Source organism: Bombina bombina, chromosome 1 (genome assembly GCF_027579735.1).
Source record: "Bombina bombina isolate aBomBom1 chromosome 1, aBomBom1.pri, whole genome shotgun sequence".
NCBI lineage: Eukaryota > Metazoa > Chordata > Amphibia > Anura > Bombinatoridae > Bombina > Bombina bombina.
Genome location: NC_069499.1, coordinates 419,394,073 through 419,414,651, shown reverse-complemented (window position 1 = coordinate 419,414,651; position 20,579 = coordinate 419,394,073). Strand labels below are relative to the sequence as shown.

Genomic DNA, 20,579 nt, shown 5'->3' with positions numbered 1-20,579 from the left:
ATGGGGTCATTAATATCAAGAGATACTTTTGGCATCTCCAGGAGATTTTATTATGCATCTGTCTATGAAAACCTTGAAAAATAAGCCTAGATCTTTTTCATGTTTTCTTGACAGTTCTATGGTCCTTAGTTCGCAGATATTCACTGACAAATCTTACTATTTTCTTGAACTTGAACATAGTGATTCTGCCAGCTTGCCTTTCAGACACAAATGCTGGAGCCTGCTGTTAATTGATAGCACTGATGTTCTGCAATTTTGGGAGTCATTAGAAGAGAGAGCAACTTTGCATGTAAAGTTTTTCAGAAAATGGAGCTGGTATGGATTTATTTTCCCTCAAGCCCAATTGATTATAGAAAACATGGCTGACAGTTTAGTGAGAAGACTAATCCACTTGTGAACTGTAGTTACCTAAATAAAGTTTATCAGTGAATACAACCTATCTTTTTGGAAGGAATAGCCTGTGGACAGATGTGTGAAATAACACCCTAGAAAGACTTAAAACTGTGTAGAAATAAAATTACTAATTTCTAGATCATATTTCAGCTGCAATTTGAAGGGAGTCCATGGTAATATGCCTTTGACTGACTACTAGTTCTTCTATTGCTACTATCATGAGGATCTTGTCCAAGTAATTACATATCTGGATCCCCCTTATGTATAGTTCTGTAATTATTGGCCCTTTGTGAAAGTACAAAGGGCTGTTAAGTGTCCATATAGTAGGCAAACAAAATATTAATGAAGATCAATAGAGGATTCTTAGCAAAAATCCTTTTCCATTTTCTTGAAATAACTTTCTTGTGCAGCTGTTGTATAAGACAAGCATCTATGTGCCACTCAGTGAATTGGTTAATGTTGTATTTTCAGTCTTATCCTTTTATAGATTTAGTGGAAGTGTGTTTTTGCTTTTTGCCCATTAAACCAAAATCTGTGTTCTTTAGCTTCTGTTGGTGAAAGAAAACTGGGCGAGGAGAGCCAAGATAATTTTTTCCTTTTAAAAGAAATCTTGTGAAGTCTTATTGAGTCCTTTGTGTCCTCTCAAATCTCTCATTATATAGTTTATATCATTTAGTTTTTTGTTTCCAATCTTTTTATTTGTTTTTTATTTTGTATTATGAATACATTCATTACATGAATCTTTATTTTGTAGGACAGTGGGGCCTTACAAATTGTTCTGACTCTCTTCCATCAATCTGCAAAACAAATTCAATGTGGAAGATTGAAAAGAAGAAAAAGATCCATCATGTAGAAGATGACAAAAATAAGCATGAGAGCTGCCCAGTTGGCTGGTTATACTATGGATACAAGGTTATAAGTGTTTTTCTGTATCATATTCAAAATTAATAGTGTTCATCCTCTTTTGTGAGTATAGAAATTCCCCAAAAATTATAAATATACATTATAAAATAAAATATGAGCAGTTATAATGCCAAATTCAGTTATGTCATCCAGGGGCCTACAAGTCTGTCAGTAATACATTATTTCAGCTATGTTTGCTAGTGCTTTTACAGGCTTAATATGTTTTTTGAATGATTTATGAGGGGAAAAAAACTACAGAAAAATATTATTTTAATAAATGAATTAATTAAAAATATCATACATAAATATATATAAACAGCTTCCAGTACCTAAGATGTGGGGTACTTGTTAGAGGGGGGAGGGTTAGAGAGCTGTTTAGGAGCGATCAGGGTCATGGGAGGGTAAGGTGGGATCCTACACTGATAGAAAAAAACAAAAAACAATAATAATAATTTAAAACAAATGCCCTAAAACTTCATATTGGCAGACTGCCAGTACCTAAGATCGTGGTGACCAGTGTGGGTGAGGGAGGTAAGATAGCTGTTTGGGATGAATCAGGGGTGGGAGGTGTCCGCTGGGAGAGTTATATCTACACTATAGCTAAACTTAACCTTGCAAGCTACCTGATTAACTCCTTCACTGCCGGGAATTTCAGAAGTGTGGTGCACAGCTGCAATTAGCAGCTATCTAACAACCTCAAAGCAATGGCAAAGCTTTGCATGTCTGCTATTTCTGAAAAAGGGCATCCCAGAAAAGCATTTAAAACCATTAGTTTTATGACTGCAGTAGCTGTGTGTAATCGAAAAAAAGGAAATCACTTAGGCCTAGATTTGGAGTTTGGCGTTAGCCGTGAAAACCAGCGTTAGAGGCTCCTAACGCTGGTTTTGGCCGCCCGCTGGTATTTGGAGTCAGTGATTAAAGGGTCTAACGCTCACTTTTCAGCCGCGACTTTTCCATACCGCAGATCCCCTTACGTCAATTGCGTATCCTATCTTTTCAATGGGATCTTCCTAACGCCGGTATTTAGAGTCGTTTCTGAAGTGAGCGTTAGAGCTCTAACGACAAAACTCCAGCCGCAGGAAAATAGCAGTAGTTAAGAGCTTTCTGGGCTAACGCCGGTTCATAAAGCTCTTAACTACTGTACCCTAAAGTACACTAACACCCATAAACTACCTATGTACCCCTAAACCGAGCTCCCCCCACATCGCCGCCACTCGATTAAAATTTTTTAACCCCTAATCTGCCGACCGCCACCTACGTTATACTTATGTACCCCTAATCTGCTGCCCCTAACCCCGCTGACCCCTGTATTACATTTATTAACCCCTAACCTGCCCCCCACAACGTCGCCGCCAGCTACTTAAAATAATTAACCCCTAATCTTCCGACCGCAAAGCGCCGCCACCTACGTTATTCCTATGTACCCTTAATCTGCTGCCCCTAACCCTGCCGACCCCTATATTATATTTATTAACCCCTAACCTGCCCCCCACAACGTCGCCGCCAGCTACTTAAAATAATTAACCCCTAATCTTCCGACCGCAAAGCGCCGCCACCTACGTTATCCCTATGTACCCCTAATCTGCTGCCCCTAACACCGCCGACCCCTATATTATATTTATTAACCCCTAATCTGCCCCCCTCAATGTCGCCGACACCTGCCTACACTTATTAACCCCTAATCTGCCGAGCGGACCTGAGCGCTACTATAATAAAGTTATTAACCCCTAACCCGCCTCACTAACCCTATAATAAATAGTATTAACCCCTAATCTGCCCTCCCTAACATCGCCGACACCTAACTTCAATTATTAACCCCTAATCTGCCGACCGGAGCTCATCGCTACTATAATAAATGGATTAACCCCTAAAGCTAAGTCTAACCCTAACACTAACACCCCCCTAACTTAAATATAATTTACATCTAACGAAATTAATTAACTCTTATTAAATAAATTATTCCTATTTAAAGCTAAATACTTACCTGTAAAATATATCCTAATATAGCTACAATATAAATTATAATTATATTATAGCTATTTTAGGATTAATATTTATTTTACAGGCAACTTTGTAATTATTTTAACCAGGTACAATATCTATTAAATAGTTAATAACTATTTAATAGTTACCTAGTTAAAATAATAACAAATTTACCTGTAAAATAAATCCTAACCTAAGATATAATTAAACCTAACACTACCCTATCAATAAATTAATTAAATAAACTACCTACAATTAACCTAACACTACACTATCAATAAATAAATTAAATACAATTGCTACAAATAACTACAATTACATAAACTAACTAAAGTACAAAAAATAAAAAAGAACTAAGTTACAAAAAATAAAAAAATATTTACAAACATAAGAAAATTATTACAACAATTTTAAACGAATTACACCTACTCTAAGCCCCCTAATAAAATAACAAAGCCCCCCAAAATAATAAATGCCCTACCCTATTCTAAATTAAAAAAGTTAAAAGCTCTTTTACCTTACCAGCCCTGAACAGGGCCCTTTGCGGGGCATGCCCCAAGAATTTCAGCTCTTTTGCCTGTAAAAAAAACACATACAATACCCCCCCCAACATTACAACCCACCACCCACATACCCCTAATCTAACCCAAACCCCCCTTAAATAAACCTAACACTAAGCCCCTGAAGATCTTCCTACCTTGTCTTCACCATCCAGGTATCACCGATCCGTCCTGGCTCCAACATCTTCATCCAACCCAAGCGGGGGTTGGCGATCCATCATCCGGTGGCTGAAGAGGTCCAGAAGAGGCTCCAAAGTCTTCCTCCTATCCGTCAAGAAGAGGACATCCGGACCCGCAAACATCTTCTCCAAGCGGCATCTTCGATCTTCTTCCATCCGGTGCGGAGCGGGTCCATCTTGAAGCAGGCGACGCGGATCCATCCTCTTCTTCCGTTGTCTCCCGACGAATGACGGTTCCTTTAAGGGACGTCATCCAAGATGGCGTCCCTTGAATTCCGATTGGCTGATAGGATTCTATCAGCCAATCGGAATTAAGGTAGGAATATTCTGATTGGCTGATGGAATCAGCCAATCAGAATCAAGTTCAATCCGATTGGCTGATCCGATCAGCCAATCAGATTGAGCTCGCATTCTATTGGCTGATCGGAACAGCCAATAGAATGCAAGCTCAATATGATTGGCTGATTGGATCAGCCAATCGGATTGAACTTGATTCTGATTGGCTGATTCCATCAGCCAATCAGAAAATTCCTACCTTAATTCCGATTGGCTGATAGAATCCTATCAGCCAATCGGAATTCGAGGGACGCCATCTTGGATGAAGTCCCTTAAAGGAACAGTCATTCGTCGTTCAGTCGTCGGGCCGGATGGATGTTCCGCGCTGGAGGTCTTCAGGATCCTGCCGCTTCGCTCCGGATGGAAGACCATAGAAGATGCCGCCTGGATGAAGACTTCAATCGGATGGAAGATCCTCTTCTGCCCCGCTTGGATGAAGACTTTGACCGGATCATGGACCTCTTCAGCCCCCCGCTTGGGCTTGGATCAGGACATCGGAGGAGCTCTTCAGGACGGATCGGTGAACCTGGATGGTGAAGACAAGGTAGGAAGATCTTCAGGGGCTTAGTGTTAGGTTTATTTAAGGGGGGTTTGGGTCCAATCAGCCAATCATATTGAGCTCGCATTCTATTGGCTGTTCCGATCAGCCAATAGAATGCGAGCTCAATCTGATTGGCTGATCGGATCAGCCAATCGGATTGAACTTGATTCTGATTGGCTGATTCCATCAGCCAATCAGAATATTCCTACCTTAATTCCGATTGGCTGATAGAATCCTATCAGCCAATCGGAATTCAAGGGACGCCATCTTGGATGACGTCCCTTAAAGGAACCGTCATTTGTCGGGAGACAACGGAAGAAGAGGATGGATCCGCGTCGCCTGCTTCAAGATGGACCCGCTCCGCACCGGATGGAAGAAGATCGAAGATGCCGCTTGGAGAAGATGTTTGCCGGTCCGGATGTCCTCTTCTTGATGGATAGGAGGAAGACTTTGGAGCCTCTTCTGGACCTCTTCAGCCACCGGATGATGGATCGCCAACCCCCGCTTGGGTTGGATGAAGATGTTGGAGCCAGGACGGATCGGTGATACCTGGATGGTGAAGACAAGGTAGGAAGATCTTCAGGGGCTTAGTGTTAGGTTTATTTAAGGGGGGTTTGGGTTAGATTAGGGGTATGTGGGTGGTGGGTTGTAATGTTGGGGGGCTTGGGTATTGTATGGGTTTTTTTTACAGGCAAAAGAGCTGAAATTCTTGGGGCATGCCCCGCAAAGGGCCCTGTTCAGGGCTGGTAAGGTAAAAGAGCTTGTAACTTTTTTAATTTAGAATAGGGTAGGGAATTTTTTATTTTGGGGGGCTTTGTTATTTTATTAGGGGGCTTAGAGTAGGTGTAATTAGTTTTAAATTGTTGTAATATTTTTCTTATGTTTGTAAATATTTTTTTATTTTTTGTAACTTAGTTCTTTTTTATTTTTTGTACTTTAGCTAGTTTATTTAATTGTATTTATTTTTAGGAATTGTGTTTAATTAATTTATTGATAGTGTAGTGTTAGGTTAATTGTAGGTAATTGTAGGTAGTTTATTTAATTAATTTATTGATAGGGTAGTGTTAGGTTTAATTATATCTTAGGTTAGGATTTATTTTACAGGTAAATTTGTTATTATTTTAACTAGGTAACTATTAAATAGCTATTGTACCTGGTTAAAATAATTACCAAGTTGCCTGTAAAATAAATATTAATCCTAAAATAGCTATAATATAATTATAATTTATATTGTAGCTATATTAGGATGTATTTTACAGGTAAGTATTTAGCTTTAAATAGGAATAATTAATTTAATAAGAGTTAATTTATTTCGTTAGATGTAAATTATATTTAAGTTAGGGGGGTGTTAGTGTTAGGGTTAGACTAAGCTTTAGGGGTTAATCCATTTATTATAGTAGCGGTGAGCTCCGGTCGGCAGATTAGGGGTTAATAATTGAAGTTAGGTGTCGGCGATGTTAGGGAGGGCAGATTAGGGGTTAATACTATTTATGATAGGGTTAGTGAGGCGGATTAGGGGTTAATAACTTTATTATAGTAGCGCTCAGGTCCGCTCGGCAGATTAGGGGTTAATAAGTGTAGGCAGGTGTCGGCGACGTTGTGGGGGGCAGATTAGGGGTTAATAAATATAATATAGGTGTCGGCGGTGTTAGGGGCAGCAGATTAGGGGTACATAGGGATAACGTAGGTTGCGGCGGTGTACGGAGCGGCAGATTAGGGGTTAATAATAATATGCAGGGGTCAGCGATAGCGGGGGCGGCAGATTAGGGGTTATTAAGTGTAAGGGTAGGGGTGTTTAGACTCGGGGTACATGTTAGAGTGTTAGGTGCAGACGTAGGAAGTGTTTCCCCATAGGAAACAATGGGGCTGCGTTAGGAGCTGAATGCTGCTTTTTTGCAGGTGTTAGGTTTTTTTTCAGCTCAAACAGCCCCATTGTTTCCTATGGGAGAATCGTGCACGAGCACGTTTTTGAGGCTGGCCGCGTCCGTAAGCAACTCTGGTATCGAGAGTTGCATTTGCGGTAAAAATGCTCTACGCTCCTTTTTTGGAGCCTAACGCAGCATTTGTTTGAACTCTCGATACCAGAGTTAAATTTATGGTGCGGCCAGAAAAAAGCCCGCGGAGCGTTAACAGCCCTTCTACCGCAAAACTCCAAATCTAGGCCTTAGAGTGCTACACAATAAACCCCTTTGCTCAGTCTTTCTGGTCTCTCTACCAGATTATATAATAAAAAAGGGGGGGGGGAAGGTGTGACAAAGCACTAAAAAAGCACAAAGGGTTAATACCTATGAAAAGTCCTAATTGTGAGCACTTTAATATAAATAATAGTCAATAGACAGTATAGTAACACCTCAGTTTAAACACTTGATAATTAATTATCAACACTGGTATTAATAAAGAAATAATATTTAATAACTAGCTTTGAAAAGTAGGATTGAGGACGTCTCCTCAATCAGCTAAAAACAAATTACTTTATAAATCAAAATTCTTTATCAAAAACCAGAACACTATTTTGAATGAACAAACGTCCATAAAAAGTTTAAGATACCACCTTAAAAACTTCAGAGTTAAGATTCTGCTGACTCCGATTCCTCCTCAGATGGGGAATTATCCCCTGAGGATCAAGACACAGTCCCTGAAAAAGATTTTTACTCCTCTTTCAGGTTTAAGGTGGTGCATATTTGTTACTTTTTACAATGTACTTATATATGTTTATATGTGTATTAAGGCTGCAACTAACGATTATTTTTATAATCGATTAATCGGCCGATTATTTTTTCAATTAATCGACTACTCGGATAAAAAATAAATAAATTTTTTCCTATATTTAAAATAAAATCCATGTACTGAGTGTTATAAATATAAACTTCCGACTAAAACTTTACATTAAAACAACTGTTGGTCCAATTTTTTAAGCACCAGAGCACATTTTTATAATTAAACAAAACTACAAACTGTTTGAAAAGAGGTAGAACTAGTAAGAGATAAACTATCACTGTTAATAACATTCTGTTGTTCACTCTTTCAGAAACTTTGCATTGACATGCAAAAATGTCAACATGTCCACATGCTCCTGGCTGAGGCTGGCTCTCTTTTTGCAAGCTATTTTGCCTGCATTCAAGAGGAGGCGCTCAGGTGTTGTTCAGGTGCCCGAGATGCACAAGTAGGGTTCTGCCAATTTCACCAAGGTGGGATATTTAGCTTTGTTAGTTCTCCACCCATGCAAGGAGCCTCTCAACAAAGTAAGCCTGGACTTCATTTTAACATAAAAATATCTTGAATATCTATATGCACTGGTAAATAACCAGCTATAAGGTTAGGGGTAAAATATCTAGTCCCCTCTTAAAATAATATATACTTATAGGAGGTTGAATTTGGTACATATTTCAATTAATTAAAAATAATAAGAAAAAAAAGGCAAAAGGGCTAAAGATTATATATCAGTAAATGGACACAGCCTTGCACATTTATCTATACAGTACATATAATCAGCAATAACAAGCGATCCACTAATAATTGTGCAATCAGATAATAGTGCACATCAATTCATATAACAAATCCCATCAATCTAGGACTAAGTGTAAATAACAAGCTCAGTAATATATCATACAAAGCATAGCCCCAAATCACCTGATTTGATATAAACAATCCAAATTATGACTCCTATTTTATTTCTGGGTTGCACATAAGACAGGAATAGATGTAAACTTAAACAGAAACTTATACTGTCATGAAAAAGTAAAATGTCTGTAGAGGTCCTTTAGGCTAAGGGCATAACCATAAAACACAATACCATGTGCAGGAGCTCATTGGAGTGAAGCAGCTGGTGCTGTGCACAGACAATCTAATTGCAAACCAACTAATCTATTATGAGATTCGTTGACAACTATTTTCATAATCGATTATTATCGATTATGCCGATTAGTTGTTGCAGCTCTAATGTGTATACAGTATATGTCTGCAAATACATATATATACACTCATATAAATACATGTGTACACACATACAGTATCTCACAAAAGTGAGTACACCCCGCACATTTGTGTAAATATTTTATTATATCTTTTCATGTGACAACACTGAAGAAATGGCACTTTGCTACAATGTAAAGTAGTGAGTGTACAGCCTGCCAGTGTACAATTGCTGTCCCCTAAAAATAACTTAACACACAGCCATTAATGTCTAAACTGTTGGCAACAAAAGTGAGTACACCCCAAAATGGAAATGTCCAAATTGGGCCCAATAGCCATGTTCCCTCCCTGGTGTCATGTGTCTCATTAGTGTTACAAGGTCTCAGGTGTAAATGGGAAGCAGGTATGTTAAATTTGGTGTTATCGCTCTCACACTCTATCATACTGGTCACTGGAAGTTCAACATGGCAATTCATGGCAAAGAACTCTCTGAGGATCTCTGAAGAATTGTTGCTCTGCATAAAGATGGCCTAGGCTATAAGAAGATTGCCAAGACCATGAAACTGAGCTGAAGCACGGTGGGCAAGACCATACAGCTGTTTCACAGGATAGGTTCCACTCAGAACAGGCCTCGCCATGGTCGACCAAAGAAGTTGAATGCACGTGCTCAGCATCATATCCAGAGGTTGTCTTTGGAAAATAGACGTATGGATGCTGCCAGGATTGCTGCAGAGGTTGAAGGGGTGGGGGGGTCAGCTAGTCAGTGCTCAGACCATACACCACGCACTGCATCAAATTGGTCTGCATGGCTGTCATCCCAGAAGGAAGCCTCTTCTAAAGATGATGCACAAGAAAGCCTGCAAACAGATTTGCTGAAGACAAGCAGACTTAGGACATGGATTACTGAAACCATGTCCTGAGACTAAGATAAACTTATTTGGTTCAGATGGTGTCAAGCATGTGTGGTGGCAACCAGGTGAGGAGCACAAAGACAAGTGTGTCTTGCGTACAGTCAAGCATGGTGGTGGGAGTGTCATGGTCTGGGCTTGCATGAGTGCTGCCGACACTGGGAAGCTACAATTAATTGAGGGAACATGTACTGTGACATACTGAAGCAGAGCATGATCCCCTCCCTTTGGAGACTGGGCCGCAGGGCAGTATTCCAACATGATAACGACCCCAAACACACCTCTAAGATGACCAGTGCATTGCTAAAGAAGCTGAGGGTAAAGGTGATAGACTGGCCAAGCATGTCTCCAGACCTAAACCCTATTGAGCATCTGTGGGGCATTCTCAAACGGAAGGTGGGGAAGCACAAGGTCTCTAACATCCACCAGCTGCGTGATTTCATCATGGAGGAGTGGAAGAGGACTCCAGTGGCAACCTGTGAAGCTCTGGTGAACTCCATGCCCAAGAGGTTTAAGGCAGTGCTGGAAAATAATGGTGGCCACACAAAATATTGACACTTAGGGGTGTACTCACTTTTGTTGCCAGCGGTTTAGACATTAATGGCTGTGTATTGAGTTATTCTGAGGGGACAGCAAATGTACACTGTTATACAGGCTGTACACTCACTACTTTACATTGTAGAAAAGTGTCATTTCTTCAGTGTTGTCGAAAAGATATAATAAAAATATTTACAAAAATGTGAGGGGTGTATTTACTTTTGTGAGGTACTGTATCTATATATATATATATATATATATATATATACACATATTGAAACATGTATATGTATGTATCTCTATGTTAAACCCTTTGCAGTCCTTTTTTTTCCTAACATCTGAGACCTCATATCTTTTAGCCCTTTTTATTGCAATTTTGTTTTAAATAATTGTTATTAGATAGTGTTATTATGAGTGTAAATTTACTCTTAAATGTATTTTTAATGTTTACGAGTTAGGAATAAATTAAAACACAACATAAATACATTAACATAAAGTGTAACACTCGTATATACACTAGCTAATACAAATTATTCATATAAATATTAAAAATAAAAAGCTATTAGGGTTAAAAGGTATATGGTATAGGACAAGGTATTTGAATGGAAAGGGCTATAATGTGTATATATATACACATACATATATATATAAATATATATATACACACACACACATACATATACATATATATATATATATATATATATATATATATATATATATATATATACGAACAGTACATATACATATCTAAAAATATTTAAAGTCATCTTAATTTGAGTTTTTTTGCTTTTTCTTTATTCACCCATATTATAATATGTCCTAGAGACGTGCTGCACATTCTCACATTTTGTCATACTGGAAGATTCTTTAGGTATTGCCCTCCCTCTTCTTGTTATTGTTTTATCTTTTAGTATCAATATGATTTAATCACACTTCACATTTAGGAAATTTATTCACATCTATAGCAGAAATGACCTGCCACGTTATAGCAATTCTGCTTCGTATAATGTCACAATTACTAGACACACAATCTATCCCAGCAACCTTTGATCACTCACTTTCAGTGCACCTACGATCTTAATTATCAACATAAGTAAAAACTAACAACCAGAATGCAAGATTATAATAATTTTTCATTGCAACATTATGTAATCAGAGGAAAATCCTCATTTGTATTGATGTAAGAACTTGCTACCTGTAAAAAAATTACAAGCGCCCATGCTGAGTAATAAGTACACGCCCCTGTTAGTATGTGTATCTAGCCTCGCCAATGATGAACGCGCATCACTAACACACCCATTTAATCCGACTAATCAGCTAACGGATGGTATTTTTCATAACTAAAAAATCAGCCAATAGATAACTGGAAAGAAGGCAGCAGCTCCATCTTTGATAAAGCCTACAGGCGAAACATGTCAGGGGAGTGTCAGGGGAGTGGGGACATTTATCCTTGTTTTAATTTGCAATAGTGGCATAAGAATGCTTATTATAAAAACCGTACGTTAAAGACACTGAACCCAAATTTTTTTCTTTCAGATAGAGCATGCAATTTTAAGAAACTTTCTAATTTACTCCTATTATCAATTTTTCTTTGTTCTCTTGATATCTTAATTTGAAAAAGACGACATCTTAGCTAAGGAGCCAGACAATTTGTGGTTCAGACGCCGGACGGAACTTGTTTATTGTTGGGGTAATTTATCCACCAATCAGCAAGAACTACCCAGATTGTTCACCAAAAATGGGCGGGCATCTAAACTTACATTCTTGCTTTTCAAATATAGATATCAAGAGAATGAAGAAAAATTGATAATAGGAGTAAATTAGAAAATTGCTTAAAATTGCATGGTGTATCTGAATCACGAAAGAAAAAATTTGGGTTCAGTGTCCCTTTAATTTAACCGTACTAGTAGACACTTGTGGCTGACGATTTGTGTCGCCCCTTTGTAAAAACAGCTGTGCATAGTATTCCCCTGCAGCTTACGATCATATTGTGTATACCAGAAATACCTAATGATTTAATTTTGATCATTGAAGCCGGGAATATTGTAACAAACTATTGGTGCAAAATGTGCACCTTTGTCTAACCATAGAGCATTAAAGCGATATATATCCTCTAGCTAGGATTACAATACCAATATTGTTGCAAAATGTGTGCCCATGTTTAACTATATAGCATTATAGTGATATATATATATATATATATATATATACTCAATAGCCAATATTCACAACAACTATTGGTGCAAAAAGTGTGCCTGTATTTAATTAGACAGCAGTTTTTGTGACCTATATTCACTAAGATTACATTTATTAAAATTGTGGATGCAAAATGTGTGCCTTTGTTTAAATATATACGGCTAGATTTAGAGTTTTGTCGGTAAAGACCCGCGGTGCTAACGCTGCTTTTTTTTCCAGCGCACCCTTAAGCCAACGCTGGTATTTAAAGTTGTCTGAATGGCTGCGTTAGCCTCAGAAAAGGGAGCGTTGAACATAATTTAGCTCAACTTCAACCCTCAATACCAGCGTTGCCTATGGTAGCGGTAAGCTGGAAAAACGTGCTCGCGTGCACGATATCCCCATAGGAAACAATGGGGCTGAGCTGGCTGAAAAAAAACCTAACACCTGCAAAAAAGCAGCATTCAGCTCCTAACGCAGCCCCATTGTTTCCTATAGGGAAACACTTTCTACGTCTACACCTAACACCCTAACATGAACCCCCGAGTCTAAACACCCCTAACCTTACACTTATTAACCCCTAATCTGCCGCCCCCGCTATCGCTGACACCTGCATTTTGTTATTAACCCCTAATCTGCCGCTCCGGACACCGCCGCAACCTACATTATAGCTATGAACCCCTAATCTACTGCCCCTAACATTGCTGACACCTATATTATATTTATTACCCCCTAATCTGCCCCCTCCAACGTCGCCGCCACCTACCTACACTTATTAACCCCTAATCTGCTGACCGGACCTCCCCGCCACTATAATAAATGTATTAAATGCTCTTTTACCTGTAAATAAAAATTCAACCCCCCCAACATTAAAACCCACCACCCACATACCCCTATTCTAACCCACCCAAACCCCCCTTAAATAAACCTAACACTAACCCCCTAAAGATCTCCCTACCTTGAGTCGTCTTCACCCAGCCGAGACAAATTCTTCATCCAAGCGGAGCAAGAAGAGGTCCTTCATCCAAGCGGGGTCTTCATCTTGGATGACGTCCCTTAAAGGAACCGTCATTCGTCGTTAGTCCATCGGTTGAAGAGGTTGGCTCTGCATCGGCTGTATGGAAGATGGCTCTGCTACGGATGAAGATAGAAGACCCCGCTTGGATGAAGACTTCTACCGGATGAAGGACCTCTTCTTGCACCGCTTGGATGAAGACTTCTACCGGATGAAGTACCTCTTCTTGCTCTGCTTGGAAGAAGAATTCAGCTCGGCTGGGTAAAGACGACTCAAGGTAGGGAGATCTTCAGGGGGTTAGTGTTAGGTTTATTTAAGGGGGGTTTGAGTGGGTTAGAGTAGGGGTATGTGGGTGGTGGGTTTTAATGTTGGGGGGGTTGTATTTTTATTTACAGGTAAAAGAGCTGATTACTTTGGGGCAATGCCCCACTAAAAGCCCTTTTATGGGCTGGTAAAAGAGCTGATTACTTTGTAATTTAGAATAGGGTAGGGCATTTTATTATTTTGGGGGGCTTTTTTATTTTATTAGGGGGCTTAGATTAGGTGTAATTAGTTTTCTGTAATTTAGTGTTTGTTTGTTTTTGTATTATAAATTAGTTTATTTAATTGTATTTTAGTTTAGATAATTGTAGGTAATTTATTTAATTAATTTATTGATAGTGTAGTGTTAGGTGTATTTGTGTTAGGTGTATTTGTAACTTAGGTTAGGATTTATTTTACAGGTAATTCTGTCCGGAGCAGCAAATTAGGGGTTAAAAAAAATTATTATAGGGTTGGCGATGTGGGGGGGGCCTCGGTTTAGGGGTTCATAGGTCGTTTATGGGTGTTAGTGTACTTTATAGCACAGTAGTTAAGAGCTTTATGTTCTGGCGTTAGGACATAAAGCTCTTAACTACAGGCTTTTTTTTGCGGTTGGAGTCTTCTCGGTAGAGCGTCTACCGCTCACTTCTTCCAAGACTCGAAATACCATAGAAAAGATAGGATACGCAATTGACGTAAGGGGATCTGCGGTAGCCTCGAGTCGCGGAAAGAAAGTGAGAGGTAGACCCTTTCCTGCCTGACTCTAAATACCAGCGGGCGGTTAAAAGCAGCGTTAGGACCCCTTAACGCTGCTTTTGACGGCTAATGCCAAACTCTAAATCTAGCCGATATTATCTTAGCGACTTATTCACAAACATTTGTTTCACAATGGGAGTTTTATTTGCCCATACACTCTTAGACCAATAGTAATTATACCATACAGTTGTGACTACTCTACCTATTTTATACTACCAAACTATTATATTATTATATAATTATATCTTGCTATATTAGGTTTATAGTCCCAGATGACTAATGTTTGGTCTCTTAGAGTAGATAGAGGCAACACGATAACCATAAACAAGCTCACTATTATTAGTGTACGATCCAACCTGGATATTACCATCTTTATTTAGCTCACTTATTTATGTACAGCATTCTTTGTGAATAAACTCTTAGTTATATACTCATACATTGACTACTAGAGTGACCACACAAGGGGAAACCATATCTAAATAATATTTTCGCTGTCCCTTTAAATTAAATCTGTGAGTGGATTTATTCATGATATGTTGGATCCATAAATAATCCCTTTTTCTTTTATTTTGTAAATTGGGTTTTGACATCTTACTTGTGAGTTTTCAGTTTAACATCAGTTGTTATACATAGGTCACTGGGGGTCCCCTGGTAAACCATTTAACTGTATAATATCCAGCACTTACATACTAGTATATATGGTCTAACATATTGTTACTATATTTTAGCAATACTGCATCATTCTGTCCACATTGTGGTTTTTAAGTATTTATTTTATTAAATTATTAAAAGTTAAGTTTTACCCCCTTCTTTCAAGGAATTATCTATTTCTGTCCACCTTTTAGATATATTTAGTAGTGTTGTGAGTGCTAGTTAGTACACACTTTGCAAGTGTCTTTCACTTGATTTTCTCCCAAATTCATGTCTAAAAATGTGTATGTGTGTGTGTGTATATATATATATATATATATATATATATATATATATATATATATATATATATATATATATATATATATATACACAAATATTAGTCTCTGCACTAACAATGAAGACTCTAAGTAAATGAATAAAGAGAATGCATTAATGAGCATAAAGAGAAAATTTAATGAAAAGAAACATAAAAAGAAAAAGAAAACATCCTAATTGCAATCCATAAATGAACACAGATGCAACAAACATACACACATGCAAACTTGGCGTCCCCAGCTATCAAGCAGCAAAAAAATAATAAGTGGTGAAAGTCAGACTCTAAAGCAGAAAGTCAAAACCCTGGCTATATATGGAAACCATGGGCATAATAATGTTAGATGCAAACAATGAAATGAATAAGCAAGATAAGGCAGTTCATGCACTTGTAGCGGTTCGTGCAGAGTATGATAATGTGGTTAGTAAGCTGACAGTTGAAAAGATGACAAGTTATGCCAAGCAATCAGGAATATATAGCAATATATCTTCCAAAGTGTCAAATAAGGCAGAGTTCATGCATACAATATTGCTAAATTCATATGGATATTTCCAATTTCCTCAGTGTGTGATTTGAGAACAAGTGTTAAACTGCTCCGGCACTCAAGGATCAAAGTCCGCCGGTGAATGGCAACTGTGTAGGAGTAGCGCTCTGTGAGCGATCTCACCCAATCCGTGTAGGGTCTCAGAATACTAAGAAAACACTGTCCATGGGAAGACATCCAACAGCGGCGAGATGATTGTGGCAATCCCCAGCGTGTATCAGGCTGTCAGCAATACAAACCAGCATGCGAGCATCGAGCTCTATTGGCGTCTGATGTCACTTCCACAACAGCAGGCAACGCGTGTTTCGGGCTCCGCCCTTCAACTTGGCCTGTCATACTTCGGAAAACCACCTCCTTTTCAAGCGTACTCACTGTGTGCAGTAGTTACACCCACATAGCGTCACCACTTTGAATATTATTATATTTGTCTAGGGAGTGTGGGTTCATTGATATCTCTCTTTTTTTGAGAGTATGAATAACTGTAATGAAGAATGAATTGTGGTAAATGTCCTTTCAATTATGTCTTCTATATATGGACATTTAACTTTTTGTTTTTTCATTTTGTGTTATGATGCTTCAATATATTTAATATATTTATTGTTTTCATTTTTTCCGTTTTATTTATACTGTATCTATGTATGATACCTCTAAATTAGCCTTTACATGCGTGTAGAATATCCTACATTAATACGTTATTCGCTTGCTTAATTCATTTATGAAATATCTTGGTTTCATGTATAACTACTTGACATGTAAAATTCCTGTGTTCGCAATATCAGCTGTTTGTGTTTGCGTGTGTTTGCGCATGTCTGTGATGTCTTTGCCATTTTTGCCTGATATTCAAAGTGGTGACGCTATGTGGGCGTTACTACTGCACACAGTGAGTACGCTTGAAAAGGAGGTGGTTTTCCGAAGTATGACAGGCCAAGTTGAAGGGCGGAGCCCGAAACGCGCTTTGCCTGCTGTTGTGGAAGTGACGTCAGACGCCAATAGAGCTCGATGCTCGCATGCTGGTTTGTATTGCTGACAGCCTGATACACGCTGGGGATTGCCACAATCATCTCGCCTCTGTTGGATGTCTTCCCATGGACAGTGTTTTCTTAGTATTCTGAGACCCTACACGGATTGGGTGAGATCGCTCACAGAGCGCTACTCCTACACAGTTGCCATTCACCGGCAGACTTTGGTCCTTGAGTGCCAGAGCAGTTTAACACTTGTTCTCAAATCACAGACTGAGGAAATTGGAAATATCCATATGAATTTAGCAATATTGTATACATGAACTCTGCCTTATTTGACACTTTGGAAGATATATTGCTATATATTCCTGATTGCTTGGCATAACTTGTCATCTTTTCAACTGTCAGCTTACTAACCACATTATCATACTCTGCATGAACCGCTACAAGTGCATGAACTGCCTTATCTTGCTTATTCATTTTCACCACTTATTATTTTTTTGCTGCTTGATAACTGGGGACGCCCAGTTTGCATGTGTGTATGTTTGTTGCATCTGTGCTCATTTACGGATTGCAATTAGGATGTTTTGTTTTTCTTTTTATGTTTCTTTTCATTACATTTTCTGTTTATGCTCATTAATGCATTCTCTTTATTCATTTACTTAGAGTCTTCATTGTTAGTGAGAAGACTAATATTTGTATTTATACTATTTGTGGGTGTATAGGTAGTAGTGCACCCTGGTCTCGAGTACTTATAACAGTTTGCAAACTCATTAAGTACATTAATATTTATATTAGTGCTCATCCTTTTATTGTGTGTTGATATATATATACTTTTGGAGCCCTTTCCACTCAGATATCTGAAAACACGAAATATCCATTTTAATATATTTTAATATTTTATGTGTTTTACTGTGAATATACTGTAAATATTTTACATTCCAATGGTCTATGTATTTTTAAATAGATATTCCTATATATATATCTATATCTCTATATATATGTGTGTGTTTATATATAGTACTGTACAAAAGTCTTAGGCCAACATTAAATTTGTTGTTTTAGCAAAGTTTTAATGACCATACATATTTTTTTTCGGTCTCTTTATTAAGATACAAACCGAAAATACAGGAAATACGTACACAAAATTTAAAACAACAGCACAATTTTCAGAACAAAATGGCTTCTGCAGGCAAAAGTCAGTAGTTAGTTTGACCTCACTTGGCACAAAGCACATCTTGAACTATTTTGGGGAGCCTGTCCTAAAGTTTTCTGAAGTAATCTTCTGGTATATTATACCAGGCTTCTTTTCAGTACCTTGTGAAAGGGAAAAAAATCTGTTTAATGTATATAGTCTGTAAAACTGCTGTTGCACGTTGTAAATAATATAGTAATATGTTCTGATATTTTCTTTCGATTCCAAAAAGTTATGCCACATATAACAATGTTACTATATGGTTTCATTCAGTTTTCCTACATAAAGCAGGAACCTATATTTACCGGCATCCTTTTCAGTAGGGCTATGCACCTGGATCCTCTTTATAAAGGAGGAGTTCACAATATGAAAATACACACGCCCGGAAGAAGCCTTTTCAAGAGATAAAACGATTGTTAGCATATATTTCTCACAAAGGAGGAATTCTGTGTCCATCATTTGTTTATGCTGAACTTTCCTACTCGGTACTATATATATACCGGAGCTTATTGCGTCTGAGGTGGGAGAAGGCATTGGGCTATCTTACCCAATAGCTCTGCAACTTTGTTAGGCAGGGGCGACCCTGTTGTCTGGTTGCATTTGAGCTTTAGCACACTCCATTCACCTACAACGCTAGCGGCACACACCTTCGGATTGTGGGACAGGCGTTGGCTGTATATTCCGACATCTCCGTGGTTAGGATTGGTCTAGTTTCACTGGCTGCCGTTGCTAGGGCTGTCATTCAAAGTTTACGGGACATTCCAGGATACAATACAGGAACAACTGAACAGACACTTAGGATAGGATTACCTCCTGCCTTCTCTTAAAGAGGACCTGATAACGGCACAAGAAGAAGAATCACTCCACTAAGACGATTGTACTTAGACCATCTGTAACAAAGGAGTAAATCTTCTTTGCTCGCTATAGCTCTTGTTCTTTCTTTAGCCATTTGAAGCTATCACTTCACCCGCATTTTGTGCTTTTTAGTCTGTATAAGTGGCCATGTTGTATATTTCTCCTTTTGTAGAGTGATTGTACAGAACATACATATGAATGTATACTATTCTTTATTATTGTAAATTGTCTTTCACTGTGAATAGTGTTTGTTGTTCACTAAAAAATTGGATATAACTCCATAAGTGATTATATTTGGTCTTATATGTGACAAGAGTGCAGAATGAGATCTCTTCTTCTCTTATTTATTCTTTTGTCACTTCTTCTTTAGATTTAGGTTGTCTTTTATTTCTTTTTCTGTCCAGGTGATCCCATACTGTCTATATAATATTCAGGTCTGGACTCTGTGGAGCTGTGATTTCAATGCATTAGCAGTGTGCTTTGGATAGTTATCATGCTGAAAAGTAAAACCATTCCCAATCAGGCGGTTTCCAGAATGAATGGCATGATGAATTAAAACCTGTCTGTACTTTTCAACATTCATGATCCCATCAATTTGGACAATATCACCAACCCCACTGGCAGAAATGCAGTGCCAAACTAGGACAGACCCATCCACTGGGTTTCACTGAAGTCCGCAAGCACTCATTCTTCCATCTCTCTCCAACTCTTCTTCTCACATATTGTTGAAGATTGGACCCAACAGTTTCAAACTTGTATTTGTCACTCAATAATACACTTTTCCACAGATCTTCATTCCAATCTTTGTGAGCTTTAGCATATCTAAGCCTTTTCACCCTGTTCCCCTTCTGAAAAAATGGTTTCTTGGCTGCTACCCTTCCGCAAAAACCATTCCTGTTCAAGCTTCTTCGGACTGAAAAATGGCAAACCGATGAAGTTGCCAGATGCTGATCCAAGTCCTTTTTCTTGTCCTTGACCTCTCCTGATTCTTCAAATTTCTTTATAACAGCTTGAATACCACATCTTAAATATCTAGTTTGTTTGCTGATTTCCCTTTGAGAGTGGCTTTGCTGATGCAAAAGTATGATTTTATGTCTGTAGAACTTTCCTATAGTATATCAGTCTTATGCCGCCTATTACGGTCAGTCCAGCATCAAAATACCAGGCAATCCCTCTCTGAACAAGGAAAACAGCAACCCCAGACAATTGTTTTGGCATTAATTGGGCCTCGTCAGTGAGGTGTAGCCATATTCCTCTAAGCATACTGAGTAAGGAGTCCACATCTGGTTGCCCATTTTTCCCTGAGACTTAATACACACACAAAGATGCGCACTCACATGAATGAACAACCAGCTCAATAACATTGTTAGCCTGTTCTATGCCGATTTACCACCTGGGTGCAGCTTCTTTTTAGCCCAGTATATATATATATATATATATATATATATATTGAAAAAAATACAATATATATATATATATATATATATATAAAAAGAAAATTTTCTTCTATGTGAAGAACATTGGAATGTAAAATATTCAAAACTACCTTCGGGTTAAC

The 20,579-nt window shown here is 38.2% G+C and overlaps 1 protein-coding gene across 1 annotated transcript in view; it reads left to right on the top strand.

Moving 5' to 3' along the window:
* PLA2R1 (phospholipase A2 receptor 1) overlaps window positions 1-20,579 on the top strand; it is a 528,401-nt gene that overhangs the window by 285,238 nt on the left and 222,584 nt on the right. The window contains exon 19 of the mRNA XM_053698351.1: window positions 1,148-1,305. Coding sequence (XP_053554326.1) covers window positions 1,148-1,305 — 158 coding nt within the window. The remainder of the gene's footprint in view (window positions 1-1,147; window positions 1,306-20,579) is intronic.